Source organism: Electrona antarctica, assembly GCF_951216825.1.
Source record: "Electrona antarctica genome assembly, chromosome: 10".
In the NCBI taxonomy this organism is placed as follows: domain Eukaryota; kingdom Metazoa; phylum Chordata; class Actinopteri; order Myctophiformes; family Myctophidae; genus Electrona; species Electrona antarctica.
The window spans coordinates 15369347-15394200 of NC_136791.1; the positions used below are offsets into that span (position 1 = coordinate 15369347).

At 41.3% G+C, this 24854-nt stretch overlaps 2 protein-coding genes across 3 annotated transcripts in view; one reads left to right on the plus strand and one right to left on the minus strand.

Annotated features, from left to right (window-relative positions):
• The window catches only part of col17a1b (collagen, type XVII, alpha 1b), a 61192-nt gene extending 50599 nt beyond the window's left edge, over positions 1–10593 (plus strand). The window contains exons 47-57 of the mRNA XM_079512679.1: positions 1121–1240; positions 1365–1505; positions 1975–2124; positions 2548–2685; positions 3148–3339; positions 3604–3756; positions 3987–4295; positions 5726–5890; positions 8148–8228; positions 8415–8525; positions 8964–10593. Coding sequence (XP_079368805.1) covers positions 1121–1240; positions 1365–1505; positions 1975–2124; positions 2548–2685; positions 3148–3339; positions 3604–3756; positions 3987–4295; positions 5726–5890; positions 8148–8228; positions 8415–8525; positions 8964–9031 — 1628 coding nt within the window. The 3' untranslated portion in view covers positions 9032–10593. The remainder of the gene's footprint in view (positions 1–1120; positions 1241–1364; positions 1506–1974; positions 2125–2547; positions 2686–3147; positions 3340–3603; positions 3757–3986; positions 4296–5725; positions 5891–8147; positions 8229–8414; positions 8526–8963) is intronic.
• Positions 10594–10595: 2 nt separating this feature from the next.
• slka (STE20-like kinase a) overlaps positions 10596–24854 on the minus strand; it is a 43626-nt gene continuing 29367 nt past the window's right edge. Inside the window, exons 17-24 of one of the 2 annotated variants that reach the window (XM_079512681.1) lie at positions 22304–22375; positions 20399–20528; positions 19355–19479; positions 18087–18278; positions 17516–17641; positions 17314–17427; positions 12298–16503; positions 10596–12240 (exon numbers count right to left, since the gene is read on the minus strand). In XM_079512681.1, coding sequence (XP_079368807.1) covers positions 16363–16503; positions 17314–17427; positions 17516–17641; positions 18087–18278; positions 19355–19479; positions 20399–20528; positions 22304–22375 — 900 coding nt within the window. In that variant the 3' untranslated portion in view covers positions 10596–12240; positions 12298–16362. Of the gene's footprint in view, positions 12241–12297; positions 16504–17313; positions 17428–17515; positions 17642–18086; positions 18279–19354; positions 19480–20398; positions 20529–22303; positions 22376–24854 lie in introns of those variants that run through there. The other variant, XM_079512680.1, reaches the window with a different exon arrangement.

Consider the following 24854-nt stretch of genomic DNA (forward strand, 5'->3'; position numbering starts at 1 on the left):
AGCCTGTGTACTGTACAGTATGTACATGTACTGTATACTGCATCCTTCCGCCGCAGTTACAATACAGACTAGTAGTATACAGTACTATATGGCCCATTAAATTGAAAGATAGAAATCTAGATGTGCATGATTCAGGTTGTAACACTTGGTTCAATATCACTTCAAATTAAACCATCATTGGTAAACAGTTAAGAATGAAGTTTCATACAAGGATTTGGTGCTGTGGCACCCCAAACAAAGCATTGTGTCTGTATATTTATTCTATAAATGTATAGGACCCATGCACACAGCACTTCAAGCACCTTGTTTGTTCATTTCATCCTAGCCCCAGTATGTTCCCTCAGCACTTGTTTGTTGTTATCTGTGCAATTCAGGTAACACAAGTGCACACAGCACTGCAAGCACCTTTGTTTGTTCATTTCACCCCCCTCCCCCCCCATCTCGCTCTCTCGCTCTCTCACACACAGTCACACAGTCGCACTCACATACATACATACGCACGTTAATGCTTTAATGCTTAGCATAGGTAGGTAGCTAACTCACCTGCAGAATAAAAACATATCCACCAGTTTAAGATAACTTCTCTTTCAAACTATCACACACTTGTGACTGAGCAGTTTTCACTTCCTGTCACCCCAGACTACTCCACTCCATGATGTGTATAAGTCACATTATAAGTTGTTTATTTTTCACTCTTTTTACTATCAAAGTGTCTGTTTGTTTGCAGCATGTGTGTGTGTGTGTGTGTGGAGGGGAAGGGGGCGTGGCTACCAGAGGATTTTAAAGAGCCCGCTTGAAGCCTGGATAGGGAGTGTTTACCAATTCACTGGAGTGTCTACTTTATATTGGCAGTGGTTTTCAAATCTTTTCATGTCAAGGTCCATTATTTATTCTGCACCACCATTTGATGACATTTAGCCTCTCAGACCGAAAACTTGTCTTATATATATATATATATATATATATATATATATATATATATTGCCGTACCGAACGTTCTGTGTGATAATGTCCCATTCAGTGCATTGACACCATCCGAAATGGATGAATCAACAGACAATGTTGAACTGCTTCAGTTCAATCTAATATGGTACTGTACGTGTTCCTTCTTCTCTTGCAGGCAGACACAGGCAGTCCAGTATTCCCGGACCTCCGGGTCCACCCGGGCCTCCAGGAAGCCCTGGATCCTACTCGGGTTCTCTGGACGAACTATCCACTCGCGTCATCGCCTACATACAGCGTAAGCCCGTTTTTCATGGGAAACAGGTTGCCAAATGGAAGACACCTATTTGGATAGGAATTCATCGCCAAAGTCGTTAAATGATAGAGGCGGTCCATTTAAAACAGCGTTGGGAATCTTTCAGGTTCAGGCTCGAGTTTCGGCAGAGGGACCCAGGGACCTCCAGGTCCACCTGGCATTCCTGGCACCCCTGGCACCTCTGGCACCTCTGGCACCTCTGGTTCGGGAAGCCTGACTGTCACTGCTCTCATCACCATGTTGCAGAGTGAGTACACTTAATATTCTACCTGGAATCAATGCTGTTGGTTTTCATAATGGGTTTGTGGCCGTGTTGATTTTTACAGAAATTTTTGATTTATAGTTTTAGTCATAGTCTTTTGAAATGTAGTCATATTTTAGTCACCTGAAATGTTTTAGTGTTAGTCTAGTTTTAGTCGACCAAATCTACATTCGATTTTGTCTACAAAACAAATATTTTGGCGGCCCTTGATGCCTGATTTTACACTCCTACCAGATGGCAGGAGTTCAAAGAGATGGTAGGAAGGGTGAGAGGGGTCAGTCATTATGCTCATGGCCTTCCTGACACATCGGCCTGTGTATAGGTCAGATATGGGGGGAGGGGGACACCTGTGATCTTCTCCACTGCTCTCACTATCCTCTGTAGGGACTTGTGGTCGGCATCTGTACAGTAAAATAAAAGGTAATCACCCCATGTGATATGTGTGTGTGTTCAGGGGACGAAGTGAGGCGATATGTGACAGGCCCACAAGGACCACCTGGACCACCGGGTCCACCGGGATCAGCAGCAGCAGCATCAGGGGGGGCCGTCGTAGCCACCTACAACCCACAGGAGATCGCAACCTACGTCATCAGAATCATGAATGGTACGTACGCAACACACTCCAATGTGTTCAGGGGTTAAACAAATCAAGTCAAGACAAAGTCAAGTAGACCACAGCCATTATATTGTCGCTGTCGGGCAGAAACCTCTCCTTGGTCATACTACAGCGTCACACAAAAACATAAAAAATATCTTTGCTGTTTTTTAATTTAAATCCTTAAAAGTAACAGTTTTGGACATATGACAATATGAGGTGCCACCCATCAGTGACAATATTATTTTTTGTCTGGGATACCAAATTTCAACACAACACAAATTAAAGATTATTGATTCAAATGTATGTATTAAATGTAGTAGGCTTACAAGAACCATGGCACACTTTTGCTTGGTATGGCAGTTTCTTTTCCTATATACAGTATGGTTGCCGTTAACATCTAACTGATATGTTGTCAATGTGTCTCTGTAGACCGGGGTCTTCTTAATAATGGTGGTGGTCAACCTGGACCACAGGGTCCCCGTGGACCCCCAGGCCCTCCAGGACCTGTAAGTTCTGCAGGGTCTTCCTACTCTTCTACTACCATCGACTACTCTGCCCTGATGAGAAGTAAGTCCACGTGCCTTAGATTTGTACTAATTTAGGCGTTGCATTCTGTCTTGATTAATGGAATAATGGAGAAGTGCATTGGGCAAATTTATTTTTAGACATCAACGGATCGAACCATAATTTATCTATGATATCAAATCAAAGAAAAAGGTCACACACACACACACACTTTTTACATCTGGAACTTGCAAAAAGGATGCTCTTTATTAAATGGACGTTTTGGTCGTCAGACCCTCATCAGGACAAAGAGATCCCTTTCTGAACACTCCTGGTTGTCCTACAGTATGCACCTCACTAAACATTTGAGGTGTGCTTCGGCCCTCTTTTAAAAGTTTCAGACCTGTATTCACAGACTTTCTGGGTTCTAATCCACTTTCCGTACAAAACCAGTTGAAGTGAAATCAAGTGAACTCCCACTAACATGAGCTCCTCTCCACCACCACTGTCCTCCACCTCCGTCAGACTCGGAGTTCCTAGCGCTGGTCAGCCGCTCGGCAGGACAACCGGGCCCACCGGGTACACCTGGTCACCAAGGAAGGCCTGGCCAGCCAGGACCACAAGGCCCAGCAGGCCCAGCGGTGCAGTCAGGAGGAGGAGGAGGAGGAGGAGGGGCCAGTGGCTATAGAATGGAAGACATCCAACGCTACCTGCAGAGTGAGTCTGAAATCCTACAGGAGCTTCTTATCTTATCAATACCGCAATAAACTTCTGTTACAAGTAAAAGTCCGGAAATCAAAAAGTATTGGCATCAAAAGTGAAAGTACTGTAAGAATGTCCCATTTCAAGTTTTCAAATGTATAAAAATCTTTTCAAAATATATATTTCAAATAGCAGCTCTGTCACTGAGTTTATAGTAGAAAATGTCTTTGGTTTGGGTTTGGAACTATGATCGCTGATTGTAAATCCACCTCTCGTCAGATTCTGGGTTCAGGGGTCAACCGGGGCCTCCCGGTCCTCCGGGCCCCCAGGGGCCCCCGGGGGCCTCCCAGGGGGGGATCTCCGCAGTCTCCTACGGTGGGGGGAGCAACCAGAGGGAGACGATCCGCGCAGAACTCCAGGAGTATCTCAGAAGTGAGTCGTCATCATCACACATCATCAACCCTATGTGCAAAAATAAATCTGCCATGTCGACGGCCATGTCGTGAACGCTACATGAATTATGTCAATAATTCTTGTTGTACAACAAATAGTGGAAATAGCCGATCTAGAAACACACAACCAGTCACAATGCAACCGAACGCATTGTGAGCTTTTAGATCGAAAAAATAAAATAATATGACATTTAAAAAAATGTTTTTCAGGTGATACTATCCGTCATTCCATCACGGGACCCCCAGGGCCTGCTGGACCCAGGGGCCTCAGAGGAGAGCGTGGGGAGCCCGGTTACAGTCAAAGCCAGAACACAGGATACAGTCAGGGCCAGCAGAGCTACGGCGATTCTCGAGATGACGTCCGCCGCGAATCTGAGCGCCGCGACTCTGAGCGCCGCGACTCTGAGCGCCGCGACTCTCAGCGCCGCGACTCCGAGCGGCGGGAGGTTGACGTTAGCAGGCTGACGGAGACGCTGGACTACTCCAATGTTGCCCTGAGGGTTTCTGACTACATCAAGAGTGAGTACTCGTGATTGTGGATGCTCACAATGCAGTACTGTAGGTCAGTGTTTTCCAAGTTAATCAAACAGTATGTTAAGGGACAGGTCGAAATTTAAATAGGGGTACCCCTGGAGGAAATGTATGTGCCCTGATATAAAATACCATCACCCTCCCTGTGAATGGAAATAAAAATCTAGTCCCCTCCCCAGGTGATTAAACAAAAAGGAATCACCCTCCCCTATTAACCTATTAATTAACATCACATTTACCTCAGTATTATTTATTCCTAACTTTAATCTGGTAGCGTTTTTAATATGTGAGAAAATAAAGTGACCGCAAAAATCGCGAAAAATCACTGTCCGCGAACTCACGGCCAACGCGGACAATGGTCTTGTAGTCTAACGCCTAACACACCATCTACTGTATGCAAACCATTGAAAAGTGGGGGTTGTAGTGTGTACTTGTAGTGTGTGTGTTGTAGTGTGATTGACACGGGGAAGAATGAAAACCGGTGCTGTTGGGAAGAACCAAGTGAAAGCAACAGAGGGGTATCGTTGACCAAAGTTGTACTTTAATTCAGAAAAGCTGTAGTATTATATATGTATAATGTATATGTATATATATGTATATATAAAACCCAGACTATTTTATTATCAAAATTGGATCACCCTCCCTTGGACTCGAAGTAAAATTAGCTCACCCTCCCTCTGACTAAAATTGCCCTCCCCTGTTTTCCTCCAGGGCCCCCTTTTCTAAATTTCGACTGGTCCCTAACCATGTTTTTTTATTTTATAATTTTTATCCCACGATTTTGTAACCCATTTTTCACCCCTGTGTCAATTATCTAATGTGATCCTGGTCTCTACACACCCTCCACCAACCTAGTCCCCATATATGGGGGACATGGGGAGAGCAACGGACTTGAACTCATGCTTCCTTCATGCCTGAGTGTCCAAGTTGCTCCTTTACAGCTGACAGGGGGGAGTTTCCCTGGCTGGACATAGCGCATGGAAGGAACACATTATTCCAACCAGTTCCTTTCCCCTCCATCAGGCGCCAGGGGGAGGCAGTTTAGTGTGATTTGCACAGTGTTTGAGTTAAATTACCACTGATGATTTACAGTGAGGATTGGGGTCCCAGATATGTAAGAAAATGGTCTCAAATGGGGGTCCGTGCACCGAAACTAGCCAATCTATAAGCTCACAACGTGGCACCATGCTACACGTTGTGAGCTTGTAGAAATGCTATTTTCACTACTTCTTAAACATTTATTTTCTAATTTATGGAATTACTGAAGGAAAAGTAAAATAATTTTACTTTTAATTTGTGATTATTACAGAAATGGATTCCAACTCACTGTTTGGGAACACGGTGGCCTAATGCATGTACCATGCATACCAAAGTGAAATGAAAAGGTTTTTTAGAACCTGTGGTCCTGTTCTTCTCAGGTCAAGGTCTGCTGCAGGACTACCTGGTGGATGGTCCCTTGAGAGGGTCCGTCAGAGCCGTTCAAGGACCTCCCGGACCACCTGGTCCTCCCGGACCGGCGGGATACAGCCGTGTCATCGGCTACTACGGCAACGTGACGGTCGACCTCATGGACTTCTTCAGAAGTGAGACAAACAGCTTTTATTTCAGTGTTTAAGTAACCTTGTCCTTGGGGCTGGGGGGAGGGGGCTCTATTTCCCCTCTTATCTCCCTCAAGAGGCCTTTGCCTATTGCCTGCCAGGTCACAATTATAATTAAGAATCTGTTATTAATTTGTCTACCACAATCTTCCAAGCTGCTGTACACCAAACCATGTGTTTAATACCAGTAGTTTGAAAACTTTCACTGTGCATCTAAATCTTCTAAGCTGAATGTTTTTAGTTATCACTAATATCTTCCATGTCTCTGTGGCACGCAAGATCTGTCAGTGATTTGTAAACCAAAGGGTTGGGGTTCAAGACAGCCATTTGGCGGATTTTCACTCTCCATCTAAATTCTACAAGGACGTCAAGTATTTAGTTTGTTCTCCCTTGCATCTTCCATGCCAGTGTGGCTTGAGGTGGGGTTTATAAACTGAAGGTACTTGAAGGTTCAAAACTCAGAACCAACTCAATAAACCACTAAAACTGCTAGGAAATCAAGCTGGTGTGATGAAAAAAAGTGATCTGATTCAAATGCCTCCGTACTAAAACAGCCATCAAACCGATTAAAAAGATAAAGGAAAAAACATGCTTGAAGTCAAGAATATGAAAGCCTTTGGTAAGGTTTGATCGAGCAACCTTGTGACCACCTAATGAACGACATAACACAGTGAGCCATCATCCTCAATGTTTAATTACACCTTTTGCAGACCTTTAACCACTTGAATGACAACATCAATATTCTGGGGAGAACATTAGCCAGAAATAGCCTACAAACTCAGAGTCACAAAGCGTTGCAATGTGACACTTTTGTGAGCTTGTAGATTGGCTATTTTTGGCAAAGGCAAACAGCGTTCCAAGTACAGACTCAGAGCCAAGTCAGCAAGCGGGGTGAGCTTCAAAATCTGCAAGGCGCCAGAAAAGAAATGCGAACGTTTGTGGTTTAGGACCATTCAGGAACATGTTCACTGACTCTAAATTCTAAAAGATTGGAAGTGCTCGTTGGATATCACTCAACGGGAGAAGGAGAAGTAGTCCGCACACTGTTTGTAGCTCCCACAGGAATTTTATTAGAATAGAAGGATGACAACGTTTTGACCCCTTATGGGTCTTCGTCAGGTATGCCTGACGAAATTACTGTGGGAGCTACAAACAGTGTGCGGACTACTTCTCCTTCTCCCGTATGTATCTTTTTGTTCAACACCTGAAAGTTTTTTGGAGATGTGCGTACTTTCCTTTGGATTCCATATCACTCAACCCTGCATACCACCTGTTTTAAATTTGCACATAATGCAGGAGGCAGCAGGACGTTGCTTTACTAATAACAAACGCTTCCAAACTCTGACAGACAAATAATCATCTACATCAAGGAATGTCTGGACAGGAAGTAGCTCATATCAGGTTTAATGTTTGTCTTTAGTTCAATGTTTGTTTTGTAAACGCCATTGACAATGAAGGGAACATTTACGTCATAATGTACCTCATTACGTCAAATTGTCTCTTTATTGTTAATGGCGTTTAATGTTTGTGTTGGCACCATTTGTTTTACATCACCATTACATCACCTAATCAACATGAGTTAGACTTTAATAAATTAGCGCCCCTCACTTCACATGGGTGTGAATTTTATTAAACAAACACTTTGCAGATAGAGGATAATTCAAGCTTTTCGTACAACTGCAATGTTGGAGTTTGATGTTGTTTAATACAACCAGATAGGACTTTTCTGTTTGGATGAATGGGCTGTCAATGGCAAATTGCACCTATAGTTACCACCTTGCTGGCAAGATGGACGCGGTCTGCATGCGGCCAATTACACATGTATGCAGAGGCAGTTTTCCCATCTGATCTGTGCAAATACATAAACAAAAGTATATTAGATTCCATGTCACAGCAGAAAGTAATGTTAGAAGAACCCATGTGCACTGTACATGTAAATGAGGTAGTGTCAATTACACAGATAAGCATACATTACATTTGCACATTTTGGGCAGTATTATGCGTGTCTTAAGTACCAGGTCTTATTACTTAACTTAAGACCTGGAGGCGTGATCAATGCCATTTGGCTATTCTGAGTGGCCAAACAGCATTGGCCACGCCTCCAGGTCTTAAGTTAAGTAATAAGACCTGGTACTTAAGACACACATAATACTGCCCTTTGACTTTAAATATGAAACGTAAAATAAAATAGCCTTTTGTCTATTCCAGATTTATTATTATTAATGTATTTGTTTTCCTTTAGCCCACGGCACCATCCCTGGCCCCCAAGGAATCACAGGTCCGAGGGGTGAGAGAGGTTACCCTGGACCCAGAGGAGAGAAAGGTACGGCAATTTGGAATCAATAAGCAAATTGATCAAAAATAGCAGATCTACAAGCTCAAAACCCGTTGCTTCCCGGATATGGAGATAAGAGGTTTCTGCCCCGACAGAGACGATATCAAAGTGTAACTCCTGAAAAAAACGTTTTAGACAATGAGTGTTGTGATGATGTGTGGTGCTTGTTTCCAGGTGAAGGAGGAAGGCCAGGTACACCAGGGCTTCCAGGCCTGGGTCTACCGGCGCCATCCGGTGGTAGCAGCTGGAGCATTCAGACACACAGGCTGCAGAAGAGGGACTCAGGTAGATGTTTCGTAGTATTATAATTCCATCTATTACAAATATTTAACTAAAATGTAGCGCAAAATTCAAATAGCAGATCTACAAGCTCACAACGTGTCTCACGATATAATGCGGTATGAGCTTGTAGATCTATTTTTCCCACCATTATATAGAAATTATATTAATTTGGAATTTGTTTATTATTGATAGCGGCCATTATCAGTAAAAGTTATTTCTCATAATATCTGTCCTGTGCAATTGTCTTACTTTAGTATTTCTACATTTTATTATTAGTGTAATATGTGTTGCATACATGGCTAAGTTGCAAGACACAATTCAGTGTGAGCTGATAATGTAATATTGTGTAAAGCACATTGGATTGCCTTGTTGTGAAATGTGCTATACAAAATACAAATACAACTTGCATATTAATCACACCGATTTATTTTCTCACTCCAGATCAATCTGACGATCATTCTCATCGACGTCACCGGCAGCATCATCGGCGTCGACTCGTCGGTGTTTAAAGCTAACCCTATACTACTGCTATCAAGCTAGGTTTCACTTCACTTTTCCTGTTTTCTCAAGTGTTAAAACTTCTAAACCATAATAGGTTACCAGTGGTTCCCAAACCATCAGAAATGTGACATCTATCTGAGACCCATACTTACCAAAAATAGGCCTACATGATTAATTAACCACTAGAAGCCCTATTAAATAAATTATAGTGAAAATAGCCTATGAGTGCAATTTTCACAATTTTCTTATGTTGACATTATTTTGAAAAATGTTTTTAATATTAAATAATAAATTACAAATATTTTTTTAAATACTAATTTTAAAAACTTGTAGGAACTTGTATTTTCCACTCGTGTCTCAAAAATGAGTCCATGAAACAAAAATGGGTCCCAACCCATTATTTGGGAAACACTGGGTTAAACAGTGCAAATAGATATTTGAAAGTGTTCCTTCACCGTGTTTTTCCTACTGAATGATAAGGGACCGGGGGAAATCAACCGTGGCACAAACAAACAAATTCATTCATCTCCGCAAAGCCGCTTTGAGTAGGTTTTAGCTGCTGGCCAGTGTTTTTGAACACGGATATACAGTATCTCCACATTCTGTGGGGTGTACATGTGACGTTTACTTTGCTTATACTTGTTTGGAGCTGGTAGGGACGCTTTTTCACTGGCAGAGTTTTGTTGGGAGTAAATCTATTTAAAAAAAATATATGTTTTAGCAATAGCCGATATTGCTCGCACTTTGAATATTTTCTCCACTGCTTTTTATGACCGATGTGTCTTTACTATTGTTTTCTATTGAGGACTATATTTTTTAATGAGGACTATATAAAAGAAAGTGTTGTGAAAAGGTTATGAGATAATCATCATGAAAGCCTACAATAGAATTGTTCTTTAACCACTTAAGCCCTAGATTACTTTTAATAGCCGGCTATAGATCGGCTATTTTCGCCATTATCATTTTTGGAAAATGTTTACAAAGAAGAAAAATAATTTATAAAAAGAAAAATTAACATTAAACACACATTAAACACGTTTTAACATTTTTGAGTATTTGCAGAAAATGGGGACGTCAGGGCTAACGTGGTTAATTACTGTATGCACAAGTGAGTCAGAATCTGTTATTAGCCCTACAGTATAACAAAATGAGGTTCAAGTACAGTATGCAACGTAACAGGGAATCACCAGACTCTCCACTGTACTCTTTTCACCTGTCAGGGATATTACTGTTAGACCATATTGCTTACTGTTTATATTAATCATTTTGCATGCAAGGTTTGTTTGAGAGAAGAAAATGTAATGTTTTTGTAGGTTTACTGGAGGACTTAAACATTTACTTGGAAATGACTGTGATGCGAATGCGTATTTTTTTTATGAGGTAGCACTGAAATTGACATGTTTTGTTTATACTTTTAAAGCGTTGGAAAGAAATAATTTATAGAAGTCATGGAATAAATTGTCCCAGAGTCACACACACATTTTACATCCTAGGACATTTGTGCTTTGATCAACTGTTGACCTGATATACATTTGAAAACCACTCAAATAAATATATTTTTGGACTCCAATATACAGTTAAGTTTTATTTACAACAAAAAGTATAATATATATAATATATAAAGGACACCTTAAATACATTTTTATCTGACCTCAAAAATGCATATGATTATTAATTGTGGTAGAATGGCGAAATCATCCATCCATCCATCCATCACATTTTGTTTTTACAACCTAACAAAAATAAAAAAATAAATGGATTTGTAGAGTGATGTATCTCATACAATTATCGTCTGTCGGGTGGAAACATCATATGTGCAAAACTGTTGCAAGTATTCAAATTCAAAAATGGCAAAAGTAGCAGATCCACAAGCTCAAAAGTTGTTTTCAGGTACGGTAGTACCTGAAAAGTTTTTTCAGCGACGCTGTGGTATGATCAAATGCGGTGTGGAAAAAAAATAAAATGTTATGCACAAAAAGAGGTTTCTGCCTGACAGCAACGATATGGTTTTCAACATCCCCAATACAAATCCAGCATTCCAGACCATGTTGTCACAGGTTCGTGGGGGAAAAAAAACAAACAGCATTCACCAAGTTGCAAGTTAACGTTTAGCATACCAAGAAGCTGGCATGCACAAACTATAGCATGACATGCGGTCGCCAAAAACATAATGCAATAATGATGCATCTTCTCCTTCAGAAAATTAAACCCCTCTCGTGAGGCATCTGTCGCACGGCGTGTTGCTCTCCCATGATCTAACCGTGCATTGCATTGTGAGCTTGTAGTCGATCGGCTATGGCGTGCAACACGTAATGTCAGCAAAAGGGTGATTACAGCATTTAATAATATCATGTTTACATGTTGGACAACTAAATGCCATCATAAAATAATCATATTGGAATATTTTTCAAAAAAAAAAAAAAAAGGTAAAATGACAAAAAACAAACAAAACAAAACATGCAAATTCAGTCAATTTGGAGTTAGAATCATCTTAGGTAAGATCATAGGTATAAAAGTATAGATGGGTCATGGTAAAAGTATAGATGGGTCATGGTAAGAAAGGGCTGTACTTCTGGTACTGGTACTCGATGACGCTTATAGGCAAACTGATAATTTTAGATGCTCATTGCTGGCTATTCAAATAATTGAGAGGGGGTGGGGGGTGGGCAACATCCAGTTGAGCAGTTTTGTGATGTCAAGAGTGGAAGGAAGTCCCAACCTAAATACTCAAATACAAATCACACTTGTGTTAAGTGAGGGGCACTCTTATCAGACATCATACATCACATTCTGTGCTATAATCTGCTTTGGAATTTCGCCATTTTAGGGGCAAGGCCACTTGGCCTTTGGTGTTGTCCATTTCTTTTAGGGCACACAGGCCAAATGTCAGGGCAGGAAAGCCATAAAATAAAACAAGGTTTTAGTAAAAGAATAAATTGAATTTAAGGGTTAAGGATGATTTTAGATTTAATATGTAGACTATCTGCAGTGAAATAAATAAATTATGGTATGTAGGTGATGGGGACTCAGGGGAGATAAGAATTCGGAATCTCAACAAAAGAAGCTGGTGACACTACATGCTGACAAGAAACGAGACAGAGGATTAAGTGGTACAGTCAGCTGGGGCGCCATAACGCCACCGTGGCCTCAGGGCATGCCATTTCTCAGAGGGGCACACAAGGCCAAACTGAGGCCTGCCTGAAATCATAACCAACGTCTTCAGTTCAAATGGAACAAATATGTCACACACAGACCCTCCCTCCCTCCCTCCGACTTCATCGTCCGCGTTCGACATGGAAGCACAGCATTGCTATGAGTGGAGAGATGTCCGTTCTAAATGTGTATTTCTATGTGAATCAAAAAAGGGTTAAGACCAGAGTGCCTTGACACAAGGATTTTTTTTTAACGTTATTTCCCCTCACTGTCACAAATCACAGGATAAGATAGTATCACTACTGCATATCTCAGCTCATGTAGCTCAAACAGTGCAAATTAACAGCTTTACATTCCTTCAATATACGGTTTGCATTCCATCGCACACACACAAGCACACACACTCACACACACCTTATGAAACAATGTGCCCCAAATAAACTATTTATGGCAACATTGGTCAGCATTAACTCCCAAAGGTTATTTAATATACTGTATATATAAAAATAATAATAATTATTACATAAAATAAAAGATCTAACCAATAAGTAAGAAGTAACAGGGTATAGCCCATATGATAACAGCATTACAGGCAGGGGGAATGACTGTGTTGTAGTTACAGCATTAGAAGAGAAAAACTAACAGCAATAGATTTTTTCCCCCTCTCTCTCTCTCTCTCTATCGCCACTCATCCGACTTCCACAAGATTGTATAGTAGCCTAAAAGTATGTTTAGCACAGTATTTGACTTCACTTCATACAAAACATAGAAATACAAACATCTCAGGGCCCAAGTGTCCGCAGAAAGCATTTCATGACTCGTGAGCATATACTGGCGCCTGTCTTAAAATCATAAAGACATCCTGGAGCCAGTGATTCTCGTCCCAGCGGCCGAGCATCGCGCTATAGCATACACAAGCTCACAACTAGGGTTGGGAACCGGAACCGGATCAAACATTGAGGAATCGGTCCCATCACATTTGGAGCCGTTTCGTATCACGCTGCTCGGCAACCAGGTAATTTACAACCCGTTGTTTATACCATTGTTTAAGCCAAGCGATTGGTGCTGATAACAGTGCAAAAGACAACATCTGAGCACAGCCAACGGTCGATAGGCTTCAAACGCTGCGAGTGACAATAAATGCTCTGGATATGATATCGCCTCTGTCGGGTGGAAACCTCATTATGTCCAAAACTTACTTTTCAGGATTCAGAAGCGGCAAAAGGTAGCAGAATCACAAGCTGAAAAGAGCCTGTGGATCTGCTACTTTTGCGTGACACTGTAGTTGCATGAACTAGCTGGAAAAACAAATGAACAAGTTAAAATATATGGACATAAGAGGTTTCTGCTCGACAGTGCTCCTCTGCTCATGAAAGGCGCTCTGTGGACACGGACGGCTCCTATGTCAGCGCATCCTTTACAAGACGTTACACATTCCATTGTATTATGACAACACAGAGCCTTCCCATGACAACTCTAGATACCGGGGGACGGCAACCCAACCACACAACCGTACGAAAGCCCTACAAATAGTTTTTTTTTTTCCTTCTTTTTTTTGCACTTCACTGATTGGCTCTTTTCCACTATGAAAGGTTAATCCAGAACCTTCCATAACCTGAAGCTTTCCAGGACCCGTTAAGTTCTGTTTTTTTTTTGTTTGTTTTTTTACATTATCAACATGACCCCTTAAGGGAGATGTACGTTATATACATAAAAAAAAAAAAAGCTAGTTTCTGGGGGCTATTTTCGAAAGCATTTCTAAAACTATTAAGTTCTGATTCTGGGTTTTCCCACTCAGAACTCAGTTCTGGGTTTCCCATGTAATTTACGCCAGGATTTTCTCCTGTTCAACCCTTATTTTGAAGAGCCAAATGAAATGCCATCTGGGACAAGGAATTGGAGATAAAGGCGATTGAAAGAAAGAGACTGAATGGGCGCGGATGCGTGCGCAAGTCAAGATGGACGCTCCAGTGATGTTGACAACATCAGCTAGCAACCCAATGTTGATGTGAGTAGCATCATGACTCAATCCATCATAAGCACTATAAAAGACCAATTGCCGCAGATCTACGGCAATGGTGGGGAGCGTGGCATTTATTAATTCACGTAGATCTACGGCATTGGCAGGAAGCGTGTTCTTGTAGTAGAAAAGGCCCATAATGGTCAATCTGCACCCCCGCTGAAGTCACCCGGCGGCTGAAGCACTTTGAGAAATAATTTCAAGTGATCCTCGACAGCACACGACGTGTTGACATACGGAGATGTCTCTCTTGTTAAAAAAAAAAAAAAAGGAGTTGTACAATGGTGTCACGCGTCGAAAACAACAGTCAACAAGTTCACTTGTAGATCGGCTCCCCCCCCCCCTCCCCCCCGCATGCTCCACCGGCGTAAGACAGAGTATAAACCAGTGGTGTAAAGTAACTAAGTACACTATTCAAGTAATTTGAGGTAGTTTTACTTAACTGAGTTAACTTTTTTCAGTACTTCTTTACTTACACTACATCTCAGTCAAATTACTTTGTAGATTTTGATTATTTTTACAAAAACACAACCAGCCCTATATATATTTCAGCCATTCGAAAATAGCAGATCTAAAAGCTTCACATTGACATTCTGCATTCATTTACTTTTGGTACTTTTAAGTATATTTTGATGCCAATACTTTTGTACTTTTAATCAAGTACATTTTGATTAACGGACTTGTGGGTTTCCACATTGCAGCATTGATACTTTTTACCACTGGTATAAACTAGGTGTTAGGGGGACATTACATTTTCTATAGCCTGGAGGAAGAAAATTACTTTAAATATATAATTAGGCACTGGAGAACATTCATTCTGTAGCAGGCTGTGCTTGAAATTAATAAACAAAACCAAAATTTCTCTTGGCTATTTAAAGGGGGTGTCAAGTGATATGTTTTGTGTTCAAATAAGTGGTAAACAGCTCTATATTCTGACATCATTGCTATAGCTAGCATATTTGCACAACAGGAGTCTCTCCAGCTCTTTAGTAAACATGTAAATACACATTTCAGGTCAGGATACCAATTTCATCCAATCAGAAGAGAGAACTCGTGAACAAACACGAATAGTAATGATAGCTTATCCACAATATAGAGCTTTGACTTCTTTTTTGTAAACAACCAACGTTTTTGTTTTAACCCTGACAAAATCTCACTTTTTAAACGGTCAAACACGTTCCCACACACACATTTAAGTGCACAAGCGTCATCCTTTGGGCAATGTTTAGTGGAGTGTATAAGCAGTTTAAAGCGAGTGTAGCTGTGGGGTGGGGTGTGGGGGGGGTTTAGGGGTATGCCAGTGCACGTTGTGTAGTCTACTTGAACCACAGCACATCACACGCATACTCAAAAAAGCAGTGCAGACAAATTATAAACATTCAATCTTTGCAGTGGTGGTCAGAAAAAAATAAGACCACCCTCACACCAACGCACCACCACTAGAGGGAGTCTGTAACCATGTGCAGTCTTTAGTATTAGACCAGTGGTTCCCAACCCTTTTTGGAGCAATTAATAATACCATACGACACCATCTGAGTTAAATGAACACTGAGCATTTTACAATGTAGACTGGAGCCACCAGAGAGACAACTGGGGGTCTGTCTGTCTGTCTGTCTGCCTGTCTGTCTGCCCATGATTTTGGGTGGGGGGGTGGGGGTCCCCAGGTGACAGTGAAGTGACAATTTAAAGGACCTTTAAGCCCATTTTAATACCGGAGAAATAGAAGAAAAGAAACACAATTAAAAAGACCATTACTGCATAAAACGTAGTCAACAAACTATACTATAAAAACTGGACAAACATTGGCCAAATTGTCAAATAATATAAGAAAGAGGCAAACATTGTGAAAATAACCGATCAACAAGCTCACAGCGCCTCACAAAAACAAAGCTCAAAATGCGTCGCAAAGCTGCCATTTTCACAATATTTATCTGTAGAACCGAGTCAAACTAAATGTAATGCCTCCACTGCCACAGTCCAAGTGCTTGTCAGGGTGGGGGGTCCCCCAGTTCAAATATGATTATATTATGGGCGTCACGGCCGGGAAAAGGTTGAGGACCACTGGCCTAATGCAGATCAGACTGGAGGTCCTTGAGATGGAGAAAAGAAAAGGTTTGAGAAACACTGGAGTAGACTGGAGAAAAAAATCCCTAAGAGAAAACATGGCTATAAGTTGTGCATGTGGGGGATGGGGTAGAACTTGGACACCCTGCTCTGGGCGGTGGGGTTAAGGCATTCTGACTCGCCGCTCATCTTGAAGAACACCTCCTGTTCCTGCAGCTTCCGAGTGAATTCCTCCTCCAACGCCTAAAGGGGGTGCCAGAAAACACATTTCAACAAATCCACTCTCACAAGGTACTGACTAAAAAGGTAAGTGATATTTCTTGGTGAAAATAAAAATGTTGTGTGTGAAAACAGGTTGAGCTTCTATATTCTGATTTGACAATTTACAATTTAGGCATTTAGCAGACGCTCTTAATCCAGAGTGACTTATAGTAAGCAGGTAAATATGAGGTAATGCATCAAATGGATAGAAATAGTATTCTAGGATAATAGGTAAACCAAGAACCTATCATCAAGCTTTACAAATGTTTTGATATTATACCATGTATTGAAACTATACACACACACATACAATGCTAGGACTACAAATGAACCTGGCTACTAGTCTACAGTACATAACATGTCATCTAAATTACATTTTAGCCTTTGCATAAGCCTTCAAGGTCGTCAAGGCTAGGGCAAATGCTACGCCTACGGGCTAAACTGGGTGGAGTCTCACCGCAGAGAAATTGGGAGTGAGTCTGCAGTTGGAATTCAGTAAACACTAAGTGGACCGTCTTACTGTTGGAATTCAGTAAACACTAAGGGGACAGGCTTACTTTCTTCAGTAAACACTAAGGGGAGAGAGTCTTACTATCTTCAATAAACACTAAGGGGACAGTCTTACTTTCTTCAGTAAACACTAAGGGGAGAGAGTCTTACTATCTTCAATAGACACTAAGGGGACAGTCTTACTTTCTTCAGTAAACACTAAGGGGAGAGTCTTACTTTCTTCAGTAAACACTAAGGGGAGAGTCTTACTTTCTTCAGTAAACACTAAGGGGAGAGTCTTACTTTCTTCCTGGGCCTGAGTTTCTCTCTCCACTCCTTGATCTCCTGGATGTGCTCCTCGTCCAACTCCTTCAGCTTCTGGGTCTCGTGCTCGATCAGCACGTGGCACTTCTCATTCTGAAAGACACCATAATGCATTATCACAATGTATACGGAAAAACCCGGGAAAACACAAAGACTGAGAACTTGACTGAGCTGAGCTCACCTGTAGCTGTTGCAGCTCCCTGATGTTGGAGTCACACTGCAGCTGCAGGTCTCTCATCTGGTTCTCATGCTTCTGGTGCTGGTTCAGCCTCTCGCCCTTCTGCCTCTTGTCCTCCTGAGAGCCAAACTGCACCGCACGTGATTTGTCATTTTACCACATATTTTATGAATGCCATATTCAATGTTCTTTACCATAAGACTAAAGCCAAATCGCCTATTTTTCGGTGCACGGCACCAGCGCACAACTAGACCTAACTTCTAAATGCCTGATCCTATGCCTAACACTGCATCTCTAAAAATCTAAAGCATAACAATTTCATTGTGAGGACCAGAAAAATGTGTCTCAAATTCTAGTATAGTATCTTCTATTTCTCAAAGTCTAAGCACACACACACACACACACACACACACACACACACACACACACACACACACACACACACACACACACACACACACACACACACACACACACACACACACACACACACACACACACACACACACACACACACACACACACACACACACACACACACACACACACACACACACACACACAATTTATTTACATGTTTGATCTTCTCGCGTTCCTGTTCCGGGGTGCCGGGGGCGGCGGTGATGCGCAGGCTCTTCTTGAACATGGCCATGCGTGTCTTGGCTTCGCTGCGCTGGTTCTTGGGCAGGCGACCTCTCTCCTGCGTCTGTCTGCTCTTCATGTCCTCGATCAGACGCTGGTTGTAGCGATGCATCTGTTCCATCTCCTACAACGTGTTTAGTACATGTTTTAGTACTAGCGCGCCACCGAGTACTAGCCACTAGCCACTTTAGTACTAGCGTCTAGCGCGCCACCGAGTGGCGCGCTACGAGCTTGTAGGTCTTCTATTTTTGAAAAATCAAAGAACGACTGACATAGAAACATTTTTAGAATCTGATCTCAGGTCAAAATGGGTTAAAATAAAATAAGTAAACAGGTTGACCATTAGGCCGAAAAGGTATGGGCTGAAGCCGAGGCCTATTTTGCCCACCTTATTAGCATTTAAATTAAAATATCATAGTAGCATAGAGAAAATGTTTCAAAGGTTCAAATACACTTCAGATCAAACAAAACATAAAGAAACATTTTGGGTTTACATACATTTTTCAGACGTAGATAATTTGCATATACAAAATATATTACCACAATATATTCTATAATTAGTAGCATTTTACCATTTTTATTTTATTTTAATTTATTTTGTTACCAAGCGCACAACAGATGCACGCTGTATGCACGCCAGCTTTATTTCCTTAGAGGCATTCTATGGCTTGATTTATCCTTAGCAGCACGCTGAAAATAGCCTATCGTCAAGCTCACGTGTCCCAGTATAAATCACGTGTAAGACAAAGGCAACTGATGGGTTTTTTTGGGGGGGTGGGGGTTATAAACAACAATGATAGTAATCCTTGTAATTGAGTATTTGTTCAGTAACAGGAGTCTCCTCAGCTCTTTAGTAAATAGGAATTACATTTTCAAGTGGGTCACCATTTTCATCCCATCAGGAAAGAGAACCCATTTACCAGCTTATATTTCATATTGTTCCAATTTTGTCTGATCATTGTTTTCTTGCTTAGCCTCTATCCTGTATGAGTTCTCTCTTCTGGTTGGATGAAATTGGCATGTACTTTCTGTGTATTAAAGAGCTGGAGAGACAGGGAGACCCCCTGTTACTGAATAAACACTCTGTAGCAATGATTACCATCAGAATATTGAGATATTTAACACTTATTTAAAACCCAAACAAATATCAGTTACTACATAACTTTGGATGATAGGTGTTCTTGTGTCGAAGCGCTTTACCTTTTCATGTCTCTTTAACAGCTGGTGTCTCTGCATGAAGTACTGGTCTTTGAGTTGCTGTTTCAGTTGCTGGTGTTTCTCCTGCAGGTGGCGCTCTTCCAGCTCCCACATAGCTGCTTCTCGAGCTACAACACAAACACACACAAACGATGAAGCCAGAGTCTGGAGTGAGCGGACATGCACATGCATGTTGGACGTGGTGACGATGGCTCTGAGGCATTCTGGTGATGACAGCCCTCAATCAGTTTGTCTGGCGTCACCAGAGTCAGGCACAGACTATTATTTGACCTTTTTTGTCAACGTCAATATCTGTCAAAAAGTTAAGTGTTTATTTCTATACACTTGTTTGCTTAGAAATTAAATGTTCTCAATTACAAATTCCAATCAAATCAAAATCTTTCTAATTGAAGCGCACTTTTTGACAAAATCTTGGAAATCGGTGGTCCAGGACCAAATTTACAGTAACTCTAAGGTTCAATTTGTACACTCTCAAGAGTTGTCTCAGAGTCAAATAGGGGTCCGTCCGTTGGCTAATCCATATCGTTGCTGTCGGGGAGAAAACTCTCATCGGCATATTTTAACTTTGTGTTTTTCTTTTCGAGAAATGAACGGCCTACTTGATCATACTAGTGTCATACATGGGGTGCATACGTTGGTTAGACATACTAACAGTCCGACAGGCATTAGTTCGCCAACACCGTCACTCCCGACATGCGCTGCCGGTTACAACTAACCTGTGGCAGGTTAAAACTAACCCGTGGCTCCCGACATGCGTGGCACGTTACAACTAGCCCGTGGCAGGTTAAATCTAACCTGTGGCTTCCTGTGAGGTTAGGTTTACGGTTGGGTTTTGGGTAGGTGTTGACTCATGACAAGCGACACGTTTCAAGCTTGTGTATCTGCCATTTTTCCTACTTTTGAATTTGGATCCTGAAAAGTAGCCGTTTTGGACATTATGAGGTTTCCACCCGAGAGAGACGACATCAACGTGGGCGTCTGTGTAATTAAGAAAACTGCTGGTCCCGTCTGCTCCTACTACGGTACCTCTCAACAACTGCTGCTTGTGGTTGAGGCAGTCCTTCTCGATGGTGGCGATCTCCACCTTGTGCTGCTGGATGATCTTCTTCAGCGCTCCGTCCAGCTCCACCTGCTGCTTCTGCAAGAACTCCTGCTCCTGATGGAGCCAGAGAGGCAGGGAGAGAGAGAAAGGCCATTTAGAACACTCTGGGAAAGGATGCATAACAGACAGGTAAGAGTCAGGGACAGGAGGATGAGAGAGAGAGAGAGAAAGAGAGAGAGAGACTGACACGGAAAATCACAATGTGCCACACATTATTTATGTCAACAAGAACGGCTCAGCCGCGACCAAAGTTCAACACAACACTTCACTACAGAGACTTCACAGCATCAAAACAGAAATATCACATCATCAAAACAGAAATATCACATCATCAAAACAGAAATATCACATCATCAAAACTGGAGTCAGGAAGAAGAGACAGTCGAGAAATTTTGGATGGCAGAGAGTGATCCAAAATGAAGATGGAGAGAGAGAGAGAGAGAGAGAGAGAGAGAGAGAGAAGTTAACAAGATACCAAGACTTACAGTAGAGTGTATTTTCTAAAACATTAATATTTATTATGGTCAATGTTTGTGCTTTATGGTTGGAAAAACTACAACATGATGTCACATAAGCGACTCACAATATCTCAGTTTTTGAGTATGCGCCCAGCTTAACATGACACACAATTATCCCAAATCTATTGTTCTAGTAATTGACAGAACTGACATAGGTGCGTTGTGGGGGAACCCTGAGTCTGCTAGTTCTGGGACCCCCGCATGAAACCATCTCTGTGGGAGAGAGCTGAACAGTTTAAAGCTTCATCTGATTGGAACAACTTGTCTGTTTAATTTAACATTTTCAAGGCTTCTTTGCTTGTAGACCTGAAACCCATTACTTGTTTTTGATTTTTGGAGAGAGGTGTGTACTTTAATGCTTGATTATTCTTTTTATCTTTATATTTAATTTTATTATTTCCATTATTAGTATCACTATTATTAGTATTTTGTTAGGTGTTTCAGTGCAGTTGCTTCTGGTCTTGATGTAGAGTTTGAGTGGTTTGGAGAGCATCTATGTTTTGTTGATGTTGTAAGTGTATTGTTCTGTGTCGACATGTTTAATGTATTGTTTTGTCTATGTACTGTATTAATTGTGTTGTGCCCGAGGACCCCCTCTAAAACGAGATGATACATCTCAAGGGGCTATCCTCTAAAGGAAATACATTTCAATATTACACATTTACTGAGCCACTGTATTGTAGAAGTTGCATACTGTATGTACTGCACATGACTGTAGCCTGTACGGTCCAGAGTGTGATAATACAGTGACAACAACACTGCAAAAGAACAAAAAACAACAAACAAAACACCACCCATGCATGCATGTGTTGTTCCAGTTATCCAGTTGCTTTGGTGAAAGAACGCACACATGGAAAAAACCCAATTCATACTTTGTTGCACAACAGTAGGGGTTGATTAATGATTCTTTTCTCAGCAATTATTCTATTGATTACTTTTTCGATTAGTCAAATAATTTTAATATATAAAAACATTATTCTATATCAACAAATCAATTAACCATGTACTGTAAGCTCCATTTTATTCTTCATTGCCTAGTGGCCTCGTGCAAAATAAATAAATAATAATAGCCAATCTGTTACATTTTGTTGAATGATTTAAAAATATATATCTACAAAATGTCCAAAAATAGGGATTGATTTCATAAAATTATCGATTAAATGTTAACTGTTGTGGCCCTACACAAAGGTGTCGATTGCAGTGTTATAGTGTAGAAAGAAAATCAGTATGGCTGACTGTGACAAAGTATGAATTAGGATGGGCCTGATACAGAGATACGGGGTGGGGGGGGGTGTGGGGGGGGGGACTTACATCCTGCATCTGAGCGTTGAACAGTGCACATGAAGACAACTGAAATGACTGAATCATAACCTGGGCCACTGCCTGTGAACGGAGAGCACAACCACACACACACTGGAGGGGACAGTCTATTCACTGCTGGCGTAGGACCGACCAACACAGTGAACACACACACACCCGCACAGACACCATTTCCTCCTCACTTTATCTTCTGAGATAGACGTGCAAGTGCATGTTCACGTTGGGGGTGCTGCCATGGTGCGTTCACTATTTGAAACCCTAGCATTCCTCTTCTGGGGGTGTACGTTCGGAAGAATTTATATCAGAACTACAAGCTCACTTCTGAGCTTCTTTGGGCAAAAAGAGAATATTTGAGTAGCCCTTGGTCAACTACGTAGGGTTGACCAAGGGGGTTGAAGTAGTTCTTTAAGCCAGATTTAAACTTGGTCGGTCGTACGCGCACCGAAAACAGCAGATCTACAAGCTTTGTGGTAGATCAGTTCTTTTCAGTGTGCGATACCCAAGCGCAACTAAATATGACTCGGGCCTAATAAACATAAACCCTATATACAGTACGTCACCGTCTGGAGTCCAACAGGGCAAATCTCTTTGCCCGAAAGAAGCTGATCTACAAACTCACAATGTTGTGAGCTTCTAGAGCGGATATTTTTCTACGAATGTTCGCCCCTAGACTAGGGACGCTAGGATCCATGTGGTTGAAGAGCCCATTCTCGGTAGGAAACTTACAATGGATATCAATGATACAGTAAGTTATCACAAAATGTTTTAATTTGTTATTTGTTTTACAACTACCACTCAACATTTAACCACAGGACTGTATCCTTGTTTTTATGCTCATATTTTGGATATATATTGCTTTTAATATTGCAATTAAAGGAGCATTCAGTGATTTGGGTGATTTGGAAAACCACCCAGTCCGCCCCAGTAACAAAATGTGCACATGCACGCTCTACAGTGGGGGGAAGTGCAACAGGCCAACAGCATGTGCACTCGATCATGATTGGAGGAAGGCCCCTCTCATCCTGATTGGATGAAGGCTTTGCCACCCGCCACCAAAACTGAAACTAGGGTTTTTTGACCCCAGGGGCTCACTGGGGACAGGGAGGAACTCCTTATATGGTCAGCACACTCTATAGTAGGGAGGATTATCCAGAAAAAAAGAAAAAACAAGTGATATTTGAATTAAGTCAAATCACTGAATATACCTTTAAATGTTGAATAGTAGTTATCAAATTAAAAACAAATTAGAACATTTTGTGAATTGCATTGTTTGAACACATAATATACTGTATGTACTATGTAACTTATAGCAAGACATAACTTACTATGTACTTTGAAGCCATTAGTATCCATTGTGCGTCTCTTAATGAGATCATGTTGGGTTGAAGCACCAGCAGTCACGGTCCAGGTGAAATAATACGACGATGAAGGCAATGAATTAGTAATCACGTTCTTCTCGTATTCTCATGCACGAGAGTGGCCCGGGACTCCTGCATTATTTGGCGCTTTAATACAGCCTGCGTATAATGTTAAAACTGCTGCCCATGCTACAGCTCGGCTCTTAGAAGTAGTAGTTTATCATGCAAACTGTTGATGTTCAGAAAGAGAGGCCTTTTTCCCCCACATCACGTTTTGCAGAGGGCTTTGGGTACAGGTATGTGGTTTTTGAAGAGGGAGTATTTTTGTGCTTGTGTATACCACACATTGGTACAAGTGTGTGAGTGTATGAGTTCTAACTAAGCATGTCCGTGAGCACAGCCTGTGAGTCAGTCTGGATGGAAGAATAGAAAAATGAGGTAAAGCAGTGGTTCTCAAACTAGAGGTTTCCCCGGCTAAATTGATTAATATAGCATTAATGTTTAAAAAAATATATAAGCTATTTATACTTTGTCTTATTTGAAAATAGCCGATCAACAAACTCACAACAGTGTGAGTTTGTATATCTACCATCGTCAAAACATCAAATCTTGAAAAGTTGTTAAAGATTTGGAATAATATAGTATTTACAAAAACACTGATCTCCTTTTATGGGGTTCCGCAACACTTTCTTTTCAGACGGGTGGTCTGCGGGCAAATTAAGATGTTTGAGAACCACTGACGTAAAGAAAGAGACAAATTTAAAAAAAAGCCACAGAATAAAGCTTTACCTCGGCACTCTTAATGAGCGACAGATCCTCCTTTAAGCGTTTCATGAGCTCTTTTCTCAAGTGTTTTGGCGACGCTCCAACTTCCTGTTTTACCTGAAGTGTGTGTGCAGACACTAGATGCTGTATTTTCCTTTTGTTATTTTTCCCCCGAAAAGCTATTAATGTCAGCCAAAACTACATACAGTATTGGAAAGGCATGCAGGGATTTGTCTTGAGATTAAAGAGAAAAAAAAGAACCTGCCTCCCAAAGCCACTGTTTGATTAGAAAATCACATGCTTGGTTTCCACAGACTGGCATCTGATGCCATTGGGAGATGCTAGTCGTTTTGATTAGTACTAGTAGCCTTTCAGAATTTCTCAGAAGCCAGAGATCCCACAGCTTGAATCACATCAGT